The 20337-nt window shown below is 41.6% G+C and overlaps 2 protein-coding genes across 2 annotated transcripts; both read left to right on the forward strand.

The window, feature by feature from the left end:
- Nucleotides 1–571: 571 nt before the first annotated feature.
- On the forward strand, nt 572–4015 carry LOC311254247 (elastase-1-like; the record flags this gene model as incomplete). Its single annotated transcript, XM_084347887.1, has 8 exons — nt 572–611; nt 897–994; nt 1115–1215; nt 1888–2007; nt 2591–2727; nt 2826–2968; nt 3627–3776; nt 3919–4015. 8 exons carry the CDS (start codon nt 572–574, stop codon nt 3928–3930), a joined length of 801 nt encoding a protein of 266 aa, XP_084204013.1. The 3' UTR covers nt 3931–4015.
- A 6145-nt stretch (nt 4016–10160) lies between these two features.
- Nucleotides 10161–15102, forward strand: LOC311254244 (elastase-1-like). Its single transcript, XM_084347884.1, has 8 exons — nt 10161–10235; nt 10339–10442; nt 11682–11782; nt 12115–12240; nt 12828–12964; nt 13095–13237; nt 14688–14837; nt 15013–15102. Exons 1-8 carry the CDS (start codon nt 10196–10198, stop codon nt 15022–15024), a joined length of 813 nt encoding a protein of 270 aa, XP_084204010.1. The 5' UTR covers nt 10161–10195; the 3' UTR covers nt 15025–15102.
- The last annotated feature ends 5235 nt before the right edge of the window (nt 15103–20337 follow it).

Raw genomic sequence — 20337 nt, forward strand, 5'->3', positions numbered from 1 at the left:
GTCTATGCAGAGTCAGCTAATAGGAACGCTAGTTGCACGGCTAACGGAGCTAACTAGCTAATGGCTGTTACAGTGAGCAGCAGTTAGCGGTAACTCTGGTGATATGAGTATGAATTCGAATTTGAGGTGGCCAATTCTTACACATTGCACCTTTAACAGATTACTACAAACGAGGTGTTTCAGTTTTGAAATGGGGACGGTTTGGCACGCATTTGGCATTTACAATGAAATGAATGAAAACACAAGGTTTTTCTTGGTTGAACAAACGCTTTATTATTTCATAAATGATTATGTCGTGATGGACTCGAAACTTGAAAGAAATATACAGTATATGTTTTTAAGCAAAGAGTATACCAGCACAAACTTGCCCAAAGTAGATGTGGTGGACTGTATCAAATACAATAAATACATACTGTAAATACCCTCTACTGGTCAAAGCAGGGCTGATAACACTTTGTGAGACGGACCACAGGTGCACACTTGGCTTTTGCACCAGCCACATTTTTCCACACCAGCAAATGTTGAGTTGAGGTATAAAAGAAGGAGGGAAGCATTTGCAAACATACTGAACATGCTCAGGTTTCTGGTGTTGACAAGTCTCGCTGCCTTAGGTAAGAAAATAACAGCACACATAATGCTGTATAACCATTTATTATTGATCTCTTCTGTCTCATTGTATTCTTACTCTCCAAAGGTCTGTCACTCTCTCTGTCATCCATTTAGTCACTAATGTTTAGTTTATTCAACACAACTACTCTGCACCAGTACACTCTCGCTGCCCTCATTTCTCATTTACTCCCTCTTTAGATGGAAAGCAAGTTATATCGTGCAGCTCCTGGGAATGAGTGTATGTTCCCAAGAAGTTATGTTTTAATGTATGTTGTGTTTTCAACCAGTGCTGGCTGAGCCGGTGCCCCAGCCCAGGTACCTGGAAGACAGCTTGGAAAGGGTCGTGGGAGGTGAGGTGGCCAGACCCAACTCCTGGCCCTGGCAGGTAATCTATTTTAACACAAAATCAAAAAATACATGCACTGTTTCAAGACTGTCTAGTATCAGATTCCTTAATTTAGTTTAGTAATTTTAATTAGTAATCTGGTCTGTTTCCCCCCCTTAGGTCACTCTTCAGTACAGCGTGTTGGACTATGTTTTTCACATATGCGGAGGAACCCTGATTGCGAGAGGCTGGGTGATGACAGCGGCTCACTGTGTGGAAGAGTAATACAATCATCAACTAGAGCACAGACTCAGTATTCTTTGGCTGTTTATGTTTTAGGTGTACTTGTGGGCATTGCTTGATTATCTTTCTGGTTTTTTTTTGTGAGTTGTTTTTAGCTTTTATTGGACAAAAAGAGAGGAAACATCTTTTACATTGAGAAAGGTAATTCTTTTCTCTGCTTTCAATGAAGAAACACACAACTGTTCTGATAAAACAGATGCTCTAGCAGCATCAGTGCTATAACCTCCTGAAGAGTCGCCATTGTTGTTTAAAACATTCGCTTCTCTCACTTGAAGCCTGGCAAGATGGATTTGCGAGATCGCATGATCATGTGAGTCCAGCTGCCTCGCAAGGTAACCATTTTCTTAGTATTTTGACTTGACTATCCATAGCCCACTCCTGTCACAATATCATGGTATTATTTCAGTGGCAGCCTCACTTATAACTGTCTCATACCAAGTAGATTCATTTATTTGAATTGAATGGCAGAAAAGTCTCCAGATAAAGAAATCAAAGCAGAGACAAGTCATTTAATGGCATGTTGTGGTCTTTTCTTTTTTACATCAGTTTACTGTAATAAGAATCCCTGAGGCTACACTGACAATGATTCATTTGACTCAGCGCTACATCAACATCATTGATTAAGAATTTCATGTTTATCTTTGCTTCAGCCCCAGAGATTATCATGTCGTTCTCGGTGAGCATGACCTCAACAGCTTTAGCGGCAGAGAGCAGATCATTGGTGTCAGCAAAGTTCACATCCATCCTCAGTGGAAGAAGTTGGCTGATGGGTGAGGAAAACATTTTTTTCATATATTCATATATTTTTAAGCATCTCCAACCCACGTTTTCTGCTGATTTTTAAAGAGATGCTAATCTTCTCTTTTAAACTTGAACTATGGAAATCACGGTCTTTATTCTCTTGCCATTTTGCCATTTGTTGTTTCCAACGTCCAAAGAGAATTAGGAAAGAAAGCTTTCAGGTATTCGACACCCACTGCAGAGAACAATCTACAGATGTACAATCTACATCTGTTAATTTGCTGTTGTAACTCTACGTTGCTGCCATTCTTGGCCAGGTGTCCCTTGTAAAAGAGATGAGTGATCTAAATGGGACTAACCTGGTTAAATAAAAGTATCTGATGCATCTGTTAAACTTATTTTATATAAGTAAGTTACAATGATTTGAATGGCATGCATTTCTCTGATCTCTCCCATGTTGAAAATATCCTTGGGCAAACCTATATGTTCTGAGCTGCCTTGGGGAAGTGGTAGTTCATCCAACTCACAGACAAAATGTCCTCTCCAGGAGTGAAGTATCTTTACCAAGTTGTTTTGGGTTCCTCCTGTTTGATACATGGATCTCCACCTCAGGTACGACATCGCCCTGCTGCAGTTGGCCTCTGAGGCCACTCTGAACTCCTATGTCCAGCTGGGCTCTCTGCCTCCCTCTGGCCAGATCCTGCCCCACAACAACCTCTGCTACATCACTGGATGGGGAAGTACTTCCAGTCAGTCAATGGCATGATCCCTCTGAGTACCCATCGGTTGGTTTAAATGCTTGGACTTTTCTGTAAAGCTCACTGTATCTTACCTTTTGCCTGTCTAGCTGGTGGCTACCTGTCTGCCCAGCTGAAGCAGGCCTTCCTTCCTGTGGTTGACCACGAGACCTGCTCCAGCAGTGACTGGTGGGGCAGCACTGTCAAGACCGCCATGGTGTGTGGTGGCGGTGGTACAGAGGCTGGATGCAATGTGAGTCTCCTGGTGCATGATCAGAAATTTAGAAAAGTTGCACACACAGTATCTTAATAGTCGTAATATTATTCTGTACCTTGTCAGTAGTAATTTATTCACTTTATTATTTGTATGCCAGTGAAATAGATTCATGAGATCACTTGTTCGTGCAAACATTGCCAGTCTTCAAGCTATGTCCTTGTGGCTATGTGCTTCGGAGGAACTACCGACAGGTATGGGCATGGTTTAGGTGCGACCACCAGCGAGAGAAACAACAGGATGTTTTTCTGGAAAGCAAGTAATATTGTGAAGATGAAGATGTTAGTGTAGATTCAGCTGTAGCATCTGTTATAGGAGAACTGGAGAGTATATTTCACTGAAACAAGAGCAAAGAACAGCACTGATGGCTTCCCTCTTTGATTTACCAACTGGCTCTACTGGTTGAAGTCGGCCTGTGATGCACGGTGACAGACGCAAAGCTCCTTCGATCATTTGCCAAGTATATTTTGAAAGCGCCTGCTCTTTTCCAAACATCCCATTGGTGACTTCTCTGTTCAGTTTAACGAACCATCTAGGCGTCAGTAATTACGACTCTACTGTGTGCTTTGTTGAATCATGAATGAACTGAATCATTAAGATTACAATACTGAAGATGCTCTATTTAATCTCCTCTCAGGGTGACTCTGGCGGCCCTCTGAACTGCCTTGTTGGTGGGAAATACTACATCCATGGTATTGCCAGCTTTGTGTCTGCTTTTGGATGTAATGTTCCCAAGAAGCCCACCGTCTTCACCCGCGTCTCTGCCTACATTGAGTGGATGAACTCGGTCAGTATTAGGGATATGTTTATCTATAAGCTTCAGAATAAGCTCTAAAATAACTTCTCATCCATATAGAAAAATTAATTGAGATTGAACATCATATGTAACACATGATGTTCAATCTTAACTTGCTTCTTCTTTCTTCCAGATCATAGTGTAAACAGACGATCTTCCATGGTGCAGCATAAGGACACAGAGACCGCATTCAACCATGATTTCATCCGCTGTACTTCCACATTTGTCCGGTCTCATTCGATGGAGAATAAACATAATTAAACTTTGAGTACGACAAATTCCTCATCAGACATTTCTTTTGCTATCTTCCTACCCACACCCAAAAGCACCAATTCATGAATTTATTCATGTTGCATACAACTACTTTAAGTATGTTTCAGTAAATCCAGTGTGATGTGGCAACACGCAGTCACACACTATCACAAACTGTGATAAAAGTCTGAGAAGGACCGCAGGTGCCTTTTCTGACCACTGAGAAGCTCAGCAGTGAGTCCACATCCAGTGAAGGTCAACTCGGGGTTTAATGAACAAGATGTGCTTTGAGAAATGTCGAGATGCTTCAGACATTCACCTGTTTCTGCTGTTTCACTCTCACTGCCACAGGTGATAAATACCAAGGCTGCACTGTAAATAATCCACTGTGGAAAAAATGCAAATGGAGAAAAATGGAGAAAATATTGCAGATAAAAAGTGCCACAAGGGGAAAACCATTTTTGAAGTGTGTTTTTAATAAGTTTCCTCTGCGCTGGCTGAGTTAGGGCTTCAGTCCAGCGACATGTGGAGCAGCACTGCAGGAAGAGTTGTTGGAGCTGAAGAGGTGCCTTATCACTGCTCATGGCCTTGGCAAGTATTAAGCAGACAGAAAGAACATGTAATATAAAATGTCGCGAAAAAAAAAAAGGTAGGAGATGAAACCAAGGTATGTGGGGCATCTCTGCATGCACCAGATCTGTTTTTAAGATCGTTACACGTCAACTCAGCCTTTCGATTTTGATTGTGTTTGTAGGAGTAGATGGGCAAGCTCTGATATCTGTCCAGTAAATTTAGCTGGAAATGGGGGCAACATCTTGCCCAGTTCTGTCGGAATCTGCCATTTTATCGTTTTCATACTGAAGATTTTGAGGGGATTAAACAAGGTGATATATATAATGAGATATAAAGTGCTACAATAGAAGCATGCTGGCCTTTTCCACTCTTCATGGTAAGATAATCTGACCTGCTCTCGGCCTATAGCCTGACATTCAGACCACTTTCACACTTTGCACCAGCATTCAAGCTTCCCACCCTGAGTGTGACGTCAGAGGAAAATGGCCGCCATGTGAATTTGGTCTATTTTCAGCAAGAAAAGCCAATAGGCATATTTCCCTAAATGTCATCTTTTAAAAATTGTGATGATTTTTGCAACATAAGCTACTCTGAATTGTGCTTGTTCTCCATCTGAAATTCAGATGCACACCTGACACGCCACCGTCTCATCATCAGGCTTCCTAAAACGTCACATTTGCCATTTTCCCATTCAGAGCAGCATGAGAGCATTGTCAGCACTCAGCAAGTAAAGTCTGTGACAGAAATGGGACAAATACACCACAGACAGGCAGACGGTGCACTACCAGAGGGGCTGTACCAGAGACACAAGGATACACTTTTGTTTTTTTGTTTGTTTGTTTTTTTTTGTTTTTTTTTTAGAAATAATGCAAATTTGATCTGATTCTGAATTTGACAGCCAGCAGCCCTGAGTAAAATGCTGACATTCATTTTGCAGCCTTTAGTCTTTTGGTTGGCCTTTCCTTTCGTATTTTTTCCTGTTATTTTTTAAATTAACTCTTGTTCCTCTTTTTGCTCCCACCAGAAATCGGTCAGATAACATCTGACAGAATGGTCTTAAATAAACAGATGGTCTGTGTTACCCTTTCTGTTGCTTCTCTGGGGGTTTAGTGACATTTTAGAAAGAAATGGCTGCAGTGAGCACTGAGGCACTAGTGGAGAGTGCATTAGATGCATGATAAGTCTGCTGATAGCGGGAACAGCACATATGTTGCAGCTGTGCATCAAAATCTCAGACAGATGAATGGCTGAAAATGAACTCGGTGTCCCTTATATCCTTTAAGCCGGTTCTCCTTGAGCAAAGCACTGCTTTTCTCAAGACTCCTGCTTCCCACACCTTTTGATGTAAAATATTCTAAATGTGAGTGAAGGTTGCAAGCTTATTTTATTAAATGTTTCATTTCGACCTTGAAACACTCGGCTATCTTCTTTAAAGGAGTTTGAAGTAGGGCCTAAGGGAAGGTTATAGCCATTACTTATGTCGATGTCTGAGTTATATCCTCAAAACTATACTTTTAAAAATATAGGATTGCTTTGACAGATGTCTCAAGAAGCTTGAAAGGTAAAATAAAGAAATGTCACACTATGATGTGCTCTACATACTAGAGTTACACCCTTGTGTTTACCACAGTGCCATAATTGCAGTTAAACTTAATCAAAGTAGCTATGCAAAGTAACTAACCCTCACATGCATAAAAAACAAAAAAAACCCTATTTCCTTTTCTCATGGGGGTTGTGCACAGGAATATTTATTGGCCAGGAGCAGTTCTCAGACAAACAGCAAATTGTGTTTTTTATTTCATTTGTACAGATTATACAAACGTGATATAACATGTTAATTTGTGAGCTTTAGAGGTGCTTGTAGGTCGATTTTGTATTTCTTGGATAGAGCTGTCAGGCTTGCTGCGTCCCTCCTGGTTTCAGTCTCTACGCGAAGTTAAGCTAACCAGCTGCTGGCTCCGGGTTCATATTTACTGCACCGACATCAGAATCAGATCAGCATCAGTTTTTTGTGCCAAGTATGTGTACGAGGAATTTGAATTAATTTGACTGCAACAGCGTCGAACAAGGACAACGCAGCTGAACAAATAAAGGTTAAGAATAGACAGGATTACAAGCATGTGAGAAAATACAAGGAATATTGATTGGATATATATGCAGAGAGTGATTATGTACAGTGTATGAATGTGCACATGTATATCTACAGTATGTGCAGCCTGCAGACATCTTGTGCCTGGCTGTTTGGCCTATAGAGCTCTGTGGTCTGGGGAAGAGAAGTTGAAACAGGTTGTTTCCAGCGTGTGATGGATCTGCATTGATATTTGATGACAGTTTCCTGACTCTGGACATACGTACACATATAAGTCCCAAATGGAGGGCAGGCTGGCACCAATGATTTTTTTCTGCAGTCCTGATGTCGGTTGCAGTCTTCCCCTGTCTTGTTCAGTAGTCGATCCAAACCAGACAGTGATGGATGTGCACAGACTGGATTATTGCAGGGTAGAACTGGATCAGAAGCTCCCGAGGCAGGTTGAACTTCCTGAGCTGGCGCAAGAGGCAGATCCTCTGCTGGGCCCTTCTTGGTGATGGATTAGATGATGGTGTTGGATGCACATTTTAGATGCTGTGAGATTGTCAATTCCAAAAACCTGAAGTTTCGCTGAGAATGGTGATGGATGGCTCTTTCTGAAGTTCACCATCACCTCCACGATTTTGAGTGCGCTCAGCTCCAGGTTGTTATGACTGCACCAGAGGGGCCGTCTTCCTATCTAACCTTCGACGAGACATGTCAAACCATGAGCTCGACATCTTTAAATCAGCTGAATTTCTTTCTGGTAGATACACACTGATATGACAGACAGTATGTTACATTGTGTGACAGCAGTCTGCGGGTGCACGGAAAAAACCTTGTAAAAGTCATGTCTGCACTGCTAACCTGCTGAGGTCTTGTTAGAGAGGGGCAGATAACAGAACGCAGATCATGCAGCATGCCATAGATGAGTCGTCAAAGCGTTGCTCAGCGGTGTAGTTGCTATGTGCGGCCTGAATAGCAGAACAGCACAGAACAGCAGCACAGATCATGTCTACATCCTTGATCGTCAGTCGGGCTGGCACACTGCTGATAAAATAAAGCACAGTATGGTTTCTGTTACCTGAAACAAAGCTCCCAATTCCATATTAGAATTTTATATATATGTTTGTAATTGGAAAGAAACATGTATCCTTATTTCTTGTAGTTGAAATTATGATGAAATTTGCTCACTGATACCTGAGCAACTATATGTCAAAACCATTTGTCCACCTCCCTCAGAACAAGTCCTGCAGCAGCCCTTTTTACTGTACACCTCTCACACTGGGACACACAGAGTTATAGTAATACCTCCACATAACACCCTCATTAAAATGCTGCTTATCAAAGGCTTGAAGTGGAATAGTGTACTGTATCCTCAGGGTTGTTACTGTAAGCTTTAAACACTGATTTTAATCTTTACTTGTAACACCCATCATAATCTCATTACATAACCTGCTCTCTACATATTTCTTAATCTTATTTTAGGATAAAAATTTAAGGAATTTCTGAACATAGGATGGCCCTGTCCAAAATTCAAAGTAAGTGCCAAAAACGTCAGCGCCACTGTGGTCAGGTCTGTACGGCAATTGCAGTGAAGATGCCCTGAAACATTATGATTGAAATTCTGTTGTATCTGTTGGAGAAGCTAACACTGGTCTCAGCCTGTTAGCTTTAAAGTTCCTAGATCCTGTACTGATTTGGGAAATCCTCTCCCTTAAGACCAAAGCTAAAAATCATAGCTACAATTGAACGCCTGTCTTTTCTTGTCCATCTCAGTGAGCTAGTTAACCAGTGACAAGTGAAGTGAGACCATAGGCTGTACAAAACATGGACATGGACTCACCAATAGGTTTCTAAAGAGCCACTGTGAAGGTCAATATGGATGGCTCCAGCTGTCACCATCTTGTGACTCCAGACTAATCCAAAAATGGGCAAAGAGGTGGAGCTTAGATGAACTGAATGAAGCCTTGTTACTGAAACATGCCCATTAACCTCCAAGCTGCCAAGCTAGCTAAGGCTACATAGCGAGGCAAATGCTGTGCTCACACAGAAAGCGAGCAAATTTTTTATTCGCAGGTTTGATCGTGGGTTATTTTGCCTCGAACAGCCAGAATATTTTATTATACATTAGTCGCAAGCTTGCGAGCAACAGCCCTCTTGGAGGATGTGTGTCTGTTTATGTTCACTTCACCCCCTTCACTTCACACCCCTGTACCGTGCTGCCGGCTCTGTTACTAACTCCACTGGCGGATCAGAGGCGGAACGAAGCTGTCCCCCCGTCTGTAACCTTCAAAGATACAGGCATGACAGGATGAGTGCCGATTGAAGAATCGGGTTTTATAGTTCGTATTTTGCTTTTTTAGTGGGGTTATGAGTCTGTGGCCCTTCAGCACCGTACATACTGCAGAGGTGGACTAACCTACATACACTTATATTCTATGTGAAGCAACGGATAAGGTGATTTATGTTTCCAGCCACGTCAGCTAGTGTGAAAGTGCACTTTCAGGCAAATTAAAATCACACATGGTCTTCTATTCGACGACATGCTTAATCACACTCAGAGACAGTGGAGATAATTGTGCTTGGAGTACTGGAGTACCACATCATTGCGTATAAAAATAATTTCCTCTCTGACTAATTCTACTGTAGCAGTTGATCACCACCCATTTGGCTATCCAGAAAGCTGGAAAGAGAACAGAGTCCTTTTCACTGACTGTGAACGATAAAATGCATCTGAAGATGGGTTTTATCTGCAGGAGGCACTTGCAGAAAATGTCAGTGTGTGTGTGTGAGCTGTGTCGACCCCTGCTCTACTTTGGACAAGTTAGGTTGTCTCTGAAGCTGGTAACCGAGGCCCAGTTTGAGCAGATAATGATACAGTTGCAAGCCATTTAGTGTGAGTGGGCTGTTACATCCACTGACTTTCTCTGGCCTCTCTTTGGAAGGGAGCTGTCTCTCTGTGTTTCAGGAGTGCCCGGGTCACCCACACCTGAGTTTCATTTGATCGCCAGTGAAGGCTATCAACTTCCAATATCAGTGTAATTCACTGTTGCACTTAAGGAGTTTCAGCAGCCTTTTCTTGTTGTTTTTGTTCCTGTTTTTGCAAAAGTCTTGGGCAGGCTTGTTATGTTACTACCTGTGTTCCTTTAGACATTAGGAAGAGCGTGTAACATTTGGTTTAAACATATAAAAAAAAAGCATTTCCTGTGTACACACTGTATCTTCTTTCAAGAATTGCTTTTCTACAACACAATTAGTAGAGGATAAAAATGAAACCTGCAGTGTAGGACAATCTCATACCTGACTGTAGTTGCATATACAAGTGGTGGAAAAAAATGCTAAAGTTGCTAAGTCAGCTCTTCCATGTATGAATCGCCCCCTGTGCCCACTGGAGTGATAACTGTGAGACGGGCACAGCTGGACATGTGCTGTTATCAGCCGAGAGGGCCCCCAGGCTATAAAACAGTAGTGGTCAGAAGTCTCTGCTGCAGAAAGTTTCAGGAAGACTGCAGACATGCTCAGGTTTCTAGTGTTGACCTCTCTCGCAGCCCTGGGTAAGAACTCTCTCATTCTTCCTCTGCTTCGACTTTTTGCACACAAACACAACTCCTAGCACAGCTGCATACTGTATCTGATGCCTGACTCTGCTTTGCTCAGTGCTGGCTGAGCTGGAGCCCCAGCCCAGGTACCTGGAGGATGACAGCGTTGAGGAGAGAGTTGTGGGAGGCGAGGTGGCCAGGCCTAACTCCTGGCCTTGGCAGGTACAGTAGGCTTTTTTCAACTTTGGTGGAAATTGTGGTGAAAGCGGTGCTGTGATCCTTTACTTAAGTAAAAATGGCAATACCACAATAAAAGTCCTGCATTGCAAATTAAAGTTTAGTTCAGTATCACTAACAAAAAGTACTTAAAATCAATAGAGCTCATTGTGCAGAATGTCCCCCTTGATCCTGAAGATGTATTTTTTTACCCTTATACATACTTACCCTATTATATTACATGTTATTATCTTGTGCACCATAGTTTTGTTTATTTGGTCCTATGTGTTGTTTGTAAGATCCAAGTTACTATTATCTTTAGCTGTTAAATAACTGTAGTAACAATTAAAAAGTGCTAGATTTGCCGAGAACATAAAATTTTAAAGTAAATTAGAAATACTTCAGTAAGGTGCCTCAAAATTGTAAGTATGAGCTTCACTGAAGTACGTGAGTAAGTAAATTTATACATACAACCAAAGTTCAAAAGGTGCATTTAATCAGTGTTGGGGAGTATTGAACCGCAGTAGTTTTACTACATTTTGCAGGATTTTGTGGCTAATTCAGCTACATTCATATCTGCATAGTGATTCACAAAGTTAAGTGACTATTTTTTGTGACCTATTGAAACTTCCATCAGTTTCATCAATCAAGGGAAGGGGAACTTGAACATTAGGTGTCAGTTCGTCTTGAGTTTTGATTGTTGTTACTGAACTGAACAAATGTTCAGAGAAGTTGTTGCTATTTTAGAAGTTACCTGGCTCACTGAGCCATCCTGCTAGAGGCAGTACTTCCACCTAGACTCAAGTTTCTGGCTGAAATATGTTGAAATTGGCATTTTATGTGACTTGGCGCCCCCCACAGTTTCTGACTGCAACACCACTGTCGCAAACACAAACCCCAGCTCTGTAACAAGTGATAGGGGGGCGAAGTGACTGAGACAGACACCATTCACCCTATTAAAAGACACTGTAGCATCAAACTGATTTTGAAGCTTGTTATTTTAAGGTGAAAAAGTCACATAATGTTGCTTCAATCAAATGAGATTTCTTTGTAGGGCAGTTTTGCTTCTTTCAGTGCAAGTAACTGATAGCTCACGAAGCTATTCTTTCATTTATTAACCTCCCCAAGTGTGCTCGTGATGCCTTTAAGCACCTTTCAGTGCCGGGACTGCTGCCAAGAAGCATTTGGCACAAATGTGAACGGTTCAGTTTCTTGAATTTTAACACTCTGTTGTTTTTTTATCAGATCTCTCTTCAGTACAGATCTGGCAGCAACTTCTACCACACCTGTGGAGGAACCCTGATCAGGAGAGGATGGGTCATGACGGCTGCTCACTGTGTGGACAGGTGAGAGTTTAACTAATCAGCGAATAGCTGCTGAGCTCAAAACTAATGGAGGTATGGATGAAGCAGCAGGAGATGTTCTCTGACAGAGCTGAACATTTACATAAACGTATTAAAGCCATGATATTTTAGATTTAAATTTGACTGGGAGCTTTTGTTCCAACCCAAAATGAACTCTTAAACAAAATCTATAACTCCCCCTAGAAATATATACATTTCCAAAATGTTAAATATTAATTATCAACATGTATCCTTGGGTCACTAGAGAGTACTAGTGCCAGACAGCATACGGGTGAGCGGAAGAATGAAAATCTTCATGTTTTGTGCGTCCACAGTTCCAGGACTTGGCGTGTTGTTCTTGGAGATCACAACATCAACTCCCACGAGGGCAAAGAGCAGTACATGAGCGTGAGCGCCGTCTACATCCACCCCAACTGGAACTCCAACAACGTCGCCGGAGGGTGAGTGGCTACTGCTCGTGGTTTGACCCAAATCTGCATTCAAAAATAACAAATCCTGGCAAACAAAATATATATCTTTGCCAATATTCGATTATAAAAATAGAACATATAAACATATGAAAGTAATGAAAAATGTCAAAAGTTTCACGTTTGATGAACTTCAGCTGTTCAGTTTATATTGTGCATTATATATTTATATAGCACTACTATTAATATTGACAAAATTAACATATTAAATAGATCTGAGACAGATTAATTAATCTGCAAAGGTGAATGTTTGCTGCTTTGCTCTGTTGCTCTGAAATAGTGTTTTGATTTTGGAGTGTCAGAAATTCAGAAAAGGCAAATACATCCGAAAACATCACCTTGGAAAGTAGAAATTTTTGATTGACAGGTATTTAATAGATGAATTGTGAAGATATTCAGCAGATTGCATGAAAATAATTGGTAGCTGGAGCCCTGAACATAATATAGATATGAACATATGAAAGACAAACAGCAGACAACCCTCAAACAAAACCATTGTGAGTTTTTATGAATACAGGGAAAAGCTTTATTACTCACTGACTTGTTGGTCTGACCCTCAGGTGGGACATTGCTCTCCTGCGCCTTTCCTCTGAGGCTTCTCTCAACAACCAAGTCCAGCTCGGTGCCCTGCCTCCCTCAGGCCAGGTCCTTCCCAACAACAATCCCTGCTACATCACTGGATGGGGTCGCACCCAGAGTGAGTCCGACATGATACATTTGCTGGATAAAACCCAGTATCCAGTTCAGTATTTAGATAGTAGTATTCGATCCTGTTATGATGGGCTGTATCACAGCTGTATGATGGGTTTTTCTACTGTCGTCCCCAGCTGGAGGTCAGCTGTCTGCCCAGCTGAAGCAGGCCTCCCTGCCTGTTGTTGACCACAAAACCTGCACCAGCTACGGATGGTGGGGTAGCACCGTGAAGAGCTCCATGGTCTGTGCTGGCGGTGGCAATGAGTCAGGTTGCCAGGTAAGCCTCTGAGGTCTGAGGTCTGTGTGTGACCTCACATTTACTATTTCTTTTGCAAGGCTTGGGAGTGCTCCACTGGGTTAGCATTGCACAGATTACATCTTTCATTTATTCTTCCTTGTCAAAACCTGGTTCTACATTACCCACAATGCAACGTGTACTCAGTGAGACATTCAGGTGTGTAATACTTAGGACTGTGACAGTATTTGCTTTTCCAGTACAAACAGTATGATGATGATTATTACCATTATTATTAGTATTGTTATTATTATGCTATGCTAATGTAGCCAAGAGTTTCTATCATCTAGCAGAGATAAGGACCGGGCTACAGAGATCCGGTACACTCATTTCTTTCTGACTCCACAACCCCATATTTTATTTTCCGTTTTCCAAACTCGTAGTCTTCAGCCCCGACTGCTTATCAGACTTTGGGCAGCTCTCTCTGGAGCCACAAAAAGCTTTTTTCACAGATGTTGTTACCCTTCAACTGATCCCAGTAAAACAGATTATGGGATCAGCATCCCTGGAGCTTGACAACTATCTCAGGACACCACTTTCTACCCTTATAAAGGGTTTAAAAATGTCACTAATTGCTTTATTAATGGTTTAGAAATGATTTATAAAGCAGTTTTAAGCCATTTTTAAGAAAAATGTTTGGGTTGCCAGGTTGTGAATCATGCTGTTGACTGATTGGACTTGTATGTCCACTTATTTAGAAGTATAAAACAAGTTGCAGAGGATCTGGAACAAGATTAAAATCTTAAAAAGCATTTTTATGGCTAACTCATATTTATAACTGAATTATAACAAGATGGAAAGGATAAAGACCGGCCTGAGTGATTTTTCTTAACCTGGCAACTGAAATTATGTTCTTAGTAATGGCTTAGAATAAATCTATAAAACATTAGAAACTGATTTATGACCAATTTTAAAGCCATTTCAGCAGCAGATTCTTCCCTGCTCAGATTTTGAACTCGTTCTCTCCAGTTGCCTCCCAAACCACAGTGTCATCCGGCGATTAGCACAGCAGGAATGATGTTTGCGTGCGCTGTAATCAGACTGGAGGAAACACTGAAAAGAACTTGTCAGAATCGAGTCCCACTCCACAACGACAAAGTGAAATTGAACGTCTCCCTCTGAGCTGAGGGCTGACCCCTTCCTGTCAGGGAAGATATCTTGGAGGACACATGTGGGATTACTTGCTGCATCAGCAGGGGCATAAGTCAGTTACAATGATCCAGGCTAGTGCTTAAGCTGCACAAAGTGTCAAAGTCTGGCAAGTTATGCGCTGCTCAAAACTTGCTCAGGGCTGTCTAAGATTAGAAAGGGGACACAAGAAGCAAGTGGGAACGAGTTAAGTGAATTTGAAGACATTTGCGCTCAACTCTGCCAAAAGGTTATGAATGTTTGGCCCTGAGGTTTGTCTCTGATGTGTTTTCTCTGAATCCAGGGTGACTCCGGCGGCCCCCTGAACTGCAGTGTCAACGGCCAGTGGGTTGTCCACGGTGTGACCAGCTTTGTGTCCTCCTCCGGCTGCAACGCCTACAAGAGGCCCACCGTCTTCACCCGTGTGTCTGCCTACATCAGCTGGATGAACGGCGTCAGTATTAAACACTCCAAATCAAAAACTTCATAGTATATGCAGTATCTGAAGGACGTGATAATCTTCTTCATACATCCATTCATCCTAACAAATACATGTCTGTCTGTGCAGCATTTTGTTTGCGAACCTCGAGGATAATAACATAGTGACTCATTTGTCCTTGCTTTGCCAGATCATGGGCTGAAAGGAAGAACGTGGGAGACGACTGAACACTCTGGATTCATCTCAGTTTCTGCTCAACTCCATCGCAATAAAATGTCATTTCATTTCACTTGCTTCATTTTTTATGTTGGAACAATGGACAGAAAAGACAATTAACTGCAGGTGAAGTACAGTAAATCTCATCAGACAGCAGTGTTGATGTGTGAGATGATATTTGAATTCTGAATAGATTTGTTTTAGAAAGCAAAACAGTTAAACTGACACAAATAGAGATAATTAAATACTCCTTTCAGTGAAGCGGTGGATATACAGTTAACTGATTTTACTGTGAAGGGTAAACAAATAGATGTGATTAGACTCTGGTAAATTTTGAGCTCCCAAGACTGGTGTGAAGTGATGAAAAGAGGCTCTGAATCAGTGAAGAAAAGCACATTTTCCAGCTACATATGCAGTAAAAAGAGGCCTGAAACAACAACTGTCAAACTACAATCCAATTAAAAAAACAATTTAAGAAATCTCAGTTCAGCTCAGTTGAACACAGTTGATAGGAATTTGCCTCAGTCATTAAGTGAATATTGCTGCCGTATTCATATCAAAGTGCTGGTTGCTTTGCGCTGCTACCTACTTGTTAGCCGGCCCCTGCTGCTAAAAGCGCCTTTGTGTCCGAGTTCAAGTAACGGACAGCCTCAGGATGTGGGCTGTTCCTGAGGCGAGATTTCCTAAACTTAAAACACCAGAATCTCTTTCCTGAGGGGAGGAAATGGAAGAGGCTGAGATCACTCTCTACTGCATGCCTTGTGGCATAAATGAAGGAAACAGAGGGAAGAATCACTGCCAGTGATCTTAGATGCTGTGCGTACAAGTCTTTCCAGCTGTCCTCTTTCAAGGGCGGTCGTGTTGCCGCACCACACTGTGACTGAGAAGGCGAGAACACTCAACAGTAGCTTTGCAGAAGTGCATTATCGCTTATCCAGCCAAGCCAAACTTGGCAAAGTGAGCTGGCGCAGCGAGTGGAGCCTTTGGTTGGCCTTATTAATTATATTGCTTGTGTTGACCTTCCACCTCCAAGTATGGCATGAAGTGGTGCCAAGGAATTTAAAAGTTTCAACCCTGTGGGGCCACCTCACCCCTCCCGAAGTCGATTATCACTTCTTTGGTTTTATCAATGTTTAAAACCCAGGTTGTTTGTCCTGCACCACCCCACCTCAGCCTCGTTGGCAGATTTATCACTGTTACGTTACATGTTGCATCGTCTGCGTAGCTAAAAATATGCACAGATTCAGAGCGAGATGTACGATCATCAACTCTGAGGGCCCTCGGTGGTGAAGGTCACAGGCCTGGAGAGTCAAGTCAATTCTATTCATGTAGTGTCAATTTATAACAAAAGTCATCTCATGACACTTTTCAATTGGAGTAGGTCTAGACCATGCTATAGGTGACATTAATATTACAGCATGCAAACATACACACATACTTCCTTAGAGGGTCACAGGGACAGAAACATCTACATTTGCGTGCTCTTCTACATGCTTGATCTTGTTTCAGGGTCATGGGGTGCTGGAGTCCTTCACTCCATCATCGGACTGTGAAAGGAGATCAGAGCCCCGCAGGAAACTCTGTAAATGTAAAGAAGTAGAAATACTGCTGTGTCTCATAACTGAATATAATTCATGATACTATGCCGCCTCTCAGATGGATGCCTTATTCATAACAAAAACATACCTTTAAACGTGTCAAACAGTTTGTCAAATCGTCTCAAAATCCAAACCTAGAAGATCCCCTCGGCTGCTGCTGCAAGAAATTACTCAAGTCAATCTGATGTGATAAAATATATGAATCTGCTGCGGCAGTCACAGGGGACGGAAAAAGCTGTCAAAAACGATAAAGTGGATATCAGATGAAAAGCAAACAAAAACATCAAAAGTGTGAACATTTCTCTGAAAGAGTGCTTTCATAAACAGGAGCTGAATGATGGATATCTCACGCAATAAACTAATAACATTTCATTCAGACCGAAAACATCACTTCATTAACAACGTGCCAGTTTTCCCAAAGATAACAACCGAAGCTCTGTGAGGGGTCAAAGTCGTCCTGGGCGGACCATCCAAAACAGCTGAAATACAGTAATTGTTGTTACACCTTTGAGACTTTCTGAAAGTCTTGGAATATTTAAAAAGTTTGTATGAAGGGAAGCGAATTGAAGGTATATCTGTCAAGAAAGCTGGCTCAGGTCCATGCCGAGTCTGTGTTCAAAGTATTCCTCTCAAACGCTACTCAGAGTACGAGTTACTTCCTCACCGCAGGGGTTTCTGTTTCTCCAAATCTTCAGTCTAAATTACTCCCAACTCCTGCTCTGTTCTGCTCAGTGGTCTTGGGCACCTCTCCGGACCTGTTGCAGAGTTTTGTGGGTTTTTTCTGGCTGTCAGGGTTTTCATTGGCCGTTTGTGACTAGATAGCCAAATTGTACTCAGTACTGAGTTATGACTATAAAAGCAACTAAGCAGATTTCATGGTGTAATGCATATTTAAAGTGACTACGAGGAACTTTTAAGTGTTTATGAAACAGTCTGGTGATTCCTCTGATGATTATAAATGACCTGTAACAGCAAAGGAGGCCATCTGCGAAAAAGACTGCTATTTGTTTTAAAGTTATTAGAAATGCCTGTGCTTGGGTCTGATCACATTTATCACATATAAAATCACATACAAACACATTACCTCATCGCGATCCATCCTGCTGTCTCTCTGTCACTCGCTTCCAAAACAAATGCACGCGCTGCCAGCACGCGCTAGCAAAGATCTCTACAACAACAGGTGCTGGTGTTGTACAACTTTCGTACAACTCAAAAGGGGCTGCCAGAATCAACAAAATCTATTTTAGTCGTAGTCACTTTAAGTACGAGTACAATTACAGACTTCAAAAGTACAGGTACCCCCCACAGAATGACTTAATTATAGCAATTTGAGTTGTTGCATCGAGTTACTTTCACCTCCGCATAGTGCCATATGTGTGTGTTTGTGTGTGTGTGTGTGTGAAATGTCATTGTGTCTCTTCAGCAGCGTGGCCATATGGTGCCGATGATAGTTTTACATCCTACAGTAAATGCCTGTCATGTTGTCCTGCTGCTGTAACACACACAGACATCTGGTGTGTGTTTAAGATGAGAGAAACACCAACTGCCTGTCTGACGCGTGAGAGGAACATCCAAACTTGTTTTAAGCTTGGAGGGACATGTAAATCTCTTCAGTGTAAAGAATGATTAGTGAATAGCTTATGTGATATTATTGAATTATAATCATCACTGACGTATTCACATGTAAGACGTTGTTTCATGTTTTACCTGGTTTTGGGTGGAGGTATTTTTGAAGTACTTACTTTACCTTAATCCGTCCTGGAGTAAAAGCATGAAGGCAGCAGGAAATTCTCAGTAAAGTCAAGTCTGATGCCTCAAAATACTTGAGTAAACGTTCAAAACTGTCGACAATTTAAGAAAACAGAGAGAAGTCAGATATTTACTTTTATATTTTGGATGTTTTGATTGGCAACATGTTGATTTTCTGTACCAAAAAACACTTTTCTTTTACTTTACAATGCAAACTTCAAATAAATCCTCAATTTCTTTCCAAATGGACACAATGGCTCGTAACATATTTAATAATCTCAGCACATCGCTCTGAGCTAATAATTGGCAAGATGGCAAATCTGATGACTGATTGTTACATGAGTTAATCGGGACAATATTAATGGCTAACAATATTTTTTAAGACTTTCTCAGCCGATGGAACTAAATCAAAATGTTAATGCATCTGTAATATCTCTGTCGCTCTCAGCTTTAATGAGAAACAGTTCATTGTCGGAGTAATTATGACTCATTCATCATGTTTTCTGCCTGATTAATCATATTCTTGTGATGAAAAATGTTCAACACACTGTCAGGGGTAAGCTAGTGAGAATACCAATGTTGCCTAATATTCTCAGAAGTGCTCTCACAGTATCAAATTGATACAGTCATCTAAATGCTGTTGTAGTATTTGGTATATTCTGTTTGACTCTTGGGTCTCCACAGGTTTGTCCATTAAAGCCATCTTTAACGCCAGCTGGGTTCGCTGCCAACTGACCACATCTTGTCCCACAACAACCTCCATTCAATAACCGAACGCACATGCAGTTAACCAAACAACTCGTCACCACCAATAAGATTTGGGCTGTGTGTTAGAAAAATGTACCTGTTGTTTGGAAGATAATTGGCAAGTAACTCGAGGTCTTCAATTCTGCCAAAAAACAAAATGTTTTATATGAATTCTTCATGTGAAAACTGTCTTTTTAGGCTAAATGCTAACGTCAGCGTGCTAAAATGCTCTGATGTTTAGCGGGTATCTCAGTTTAGCGTTGTAACATGCTGATATTTGCCAATTAGCTCTAAACACATCAGGCTGATGGGAATATTATGAGTTTTGCAGTTTTGATTATCAACAGAAGCTGAACACCTGATGATGGCATCAAATGAAAAGTCAGAGCATCATTAGTATTATTACAGCTCATCCCGGGGAGGATATGAAGATGTGGAATTTAATTGCAATCCTTCCAGTCAATCAACCTCTTGGTGGTGTCAGTGGAGGAGTTCAGGCGATCATCAGTGTTATTAGGAGTCATCCTGGGGATTATGCAACAACGGGCTGGATTATGAATGTTTACAAAGTTCACTGGCAATCCATCAGATAGTTCAATACTTCAGTCTGGTCGGAAGTGATGGACCGGCCCCTGAAACCTCATTACAACGTGGCTAGGAATATCAAAACCAATCTTGCTCTCTTGCAACTCCTGCCAGGGTAGATTATATACCAAATCACATTTTTTCCATCTCCTCAGCTTGAAAATGTGGTAAAAAAAAATCTTGCGGGATTCAAAGTCATTCCAAATCCAGCTCATTAAAGTCGTCTTTGATGTTCTGGTTTCATTACAGCTCCCCAAGGTACACACCTGTCTGCCACGGTGAAACAATTTATTTTATCCACGAAGGGTACCGGGTCCAAGACTAACATTATGGTGGAAAGCGACATACAACAGCATACAGCCGAGCGTCTCCAGCTCAGAAGACACAGATTGATCCCTCTGCTGCTGTCTTGCTTACGGCAGAAAGCTGCACGAGCTTCCACAAGATAATGATCGTCCACTAATGGTTGGTTTTATTGAATGCTTTGGAGAAAACAGTGAGCACCATATTCACTCTTCTTCTCTTATCAGTGGGCTCACATTAACGAGGAAATTAGTTTTCCTTTCACCATTCAGATAGCTGGATGTCTGAATTGTGTTCTGTAGTGCTCATATACAGGC

The sequence above is a fragment of the Pagrus pagrus genome (assembly GCF_965226575.1).
Source record: "Pagrus pagrus genome assembly, chromosome: 3".
NCBI lineage: Eukaryota > Metazoa > Chordata > Actinopteri > Spariformes > Sparidae > Pagrus > Pagrus pagrus.

Coding starts and splice junctions, on each gene's coding strand:
- LOC311254244 (XM_084347884.1), top strand. CDS start 10,196: ATGCTCAGGTTTCTAGTGTTGACCTCTCTCGCAGCCCTGG. Junction 10,236..10,338: donor GACCTCTCTCGCAGCCCTGG/GTAAGAACTCTC, acceptor TGCTTTGCTCAG/TGCTGGCTGAGCTGGAGCCC. Junction 12,965..13,094: donor TGGATGGGGTCGCACCCAGA/GTGAGTCCGACA, acceptor TGTCGTCCCCAG/CTGGAGGTCAGCTGTCTGCC.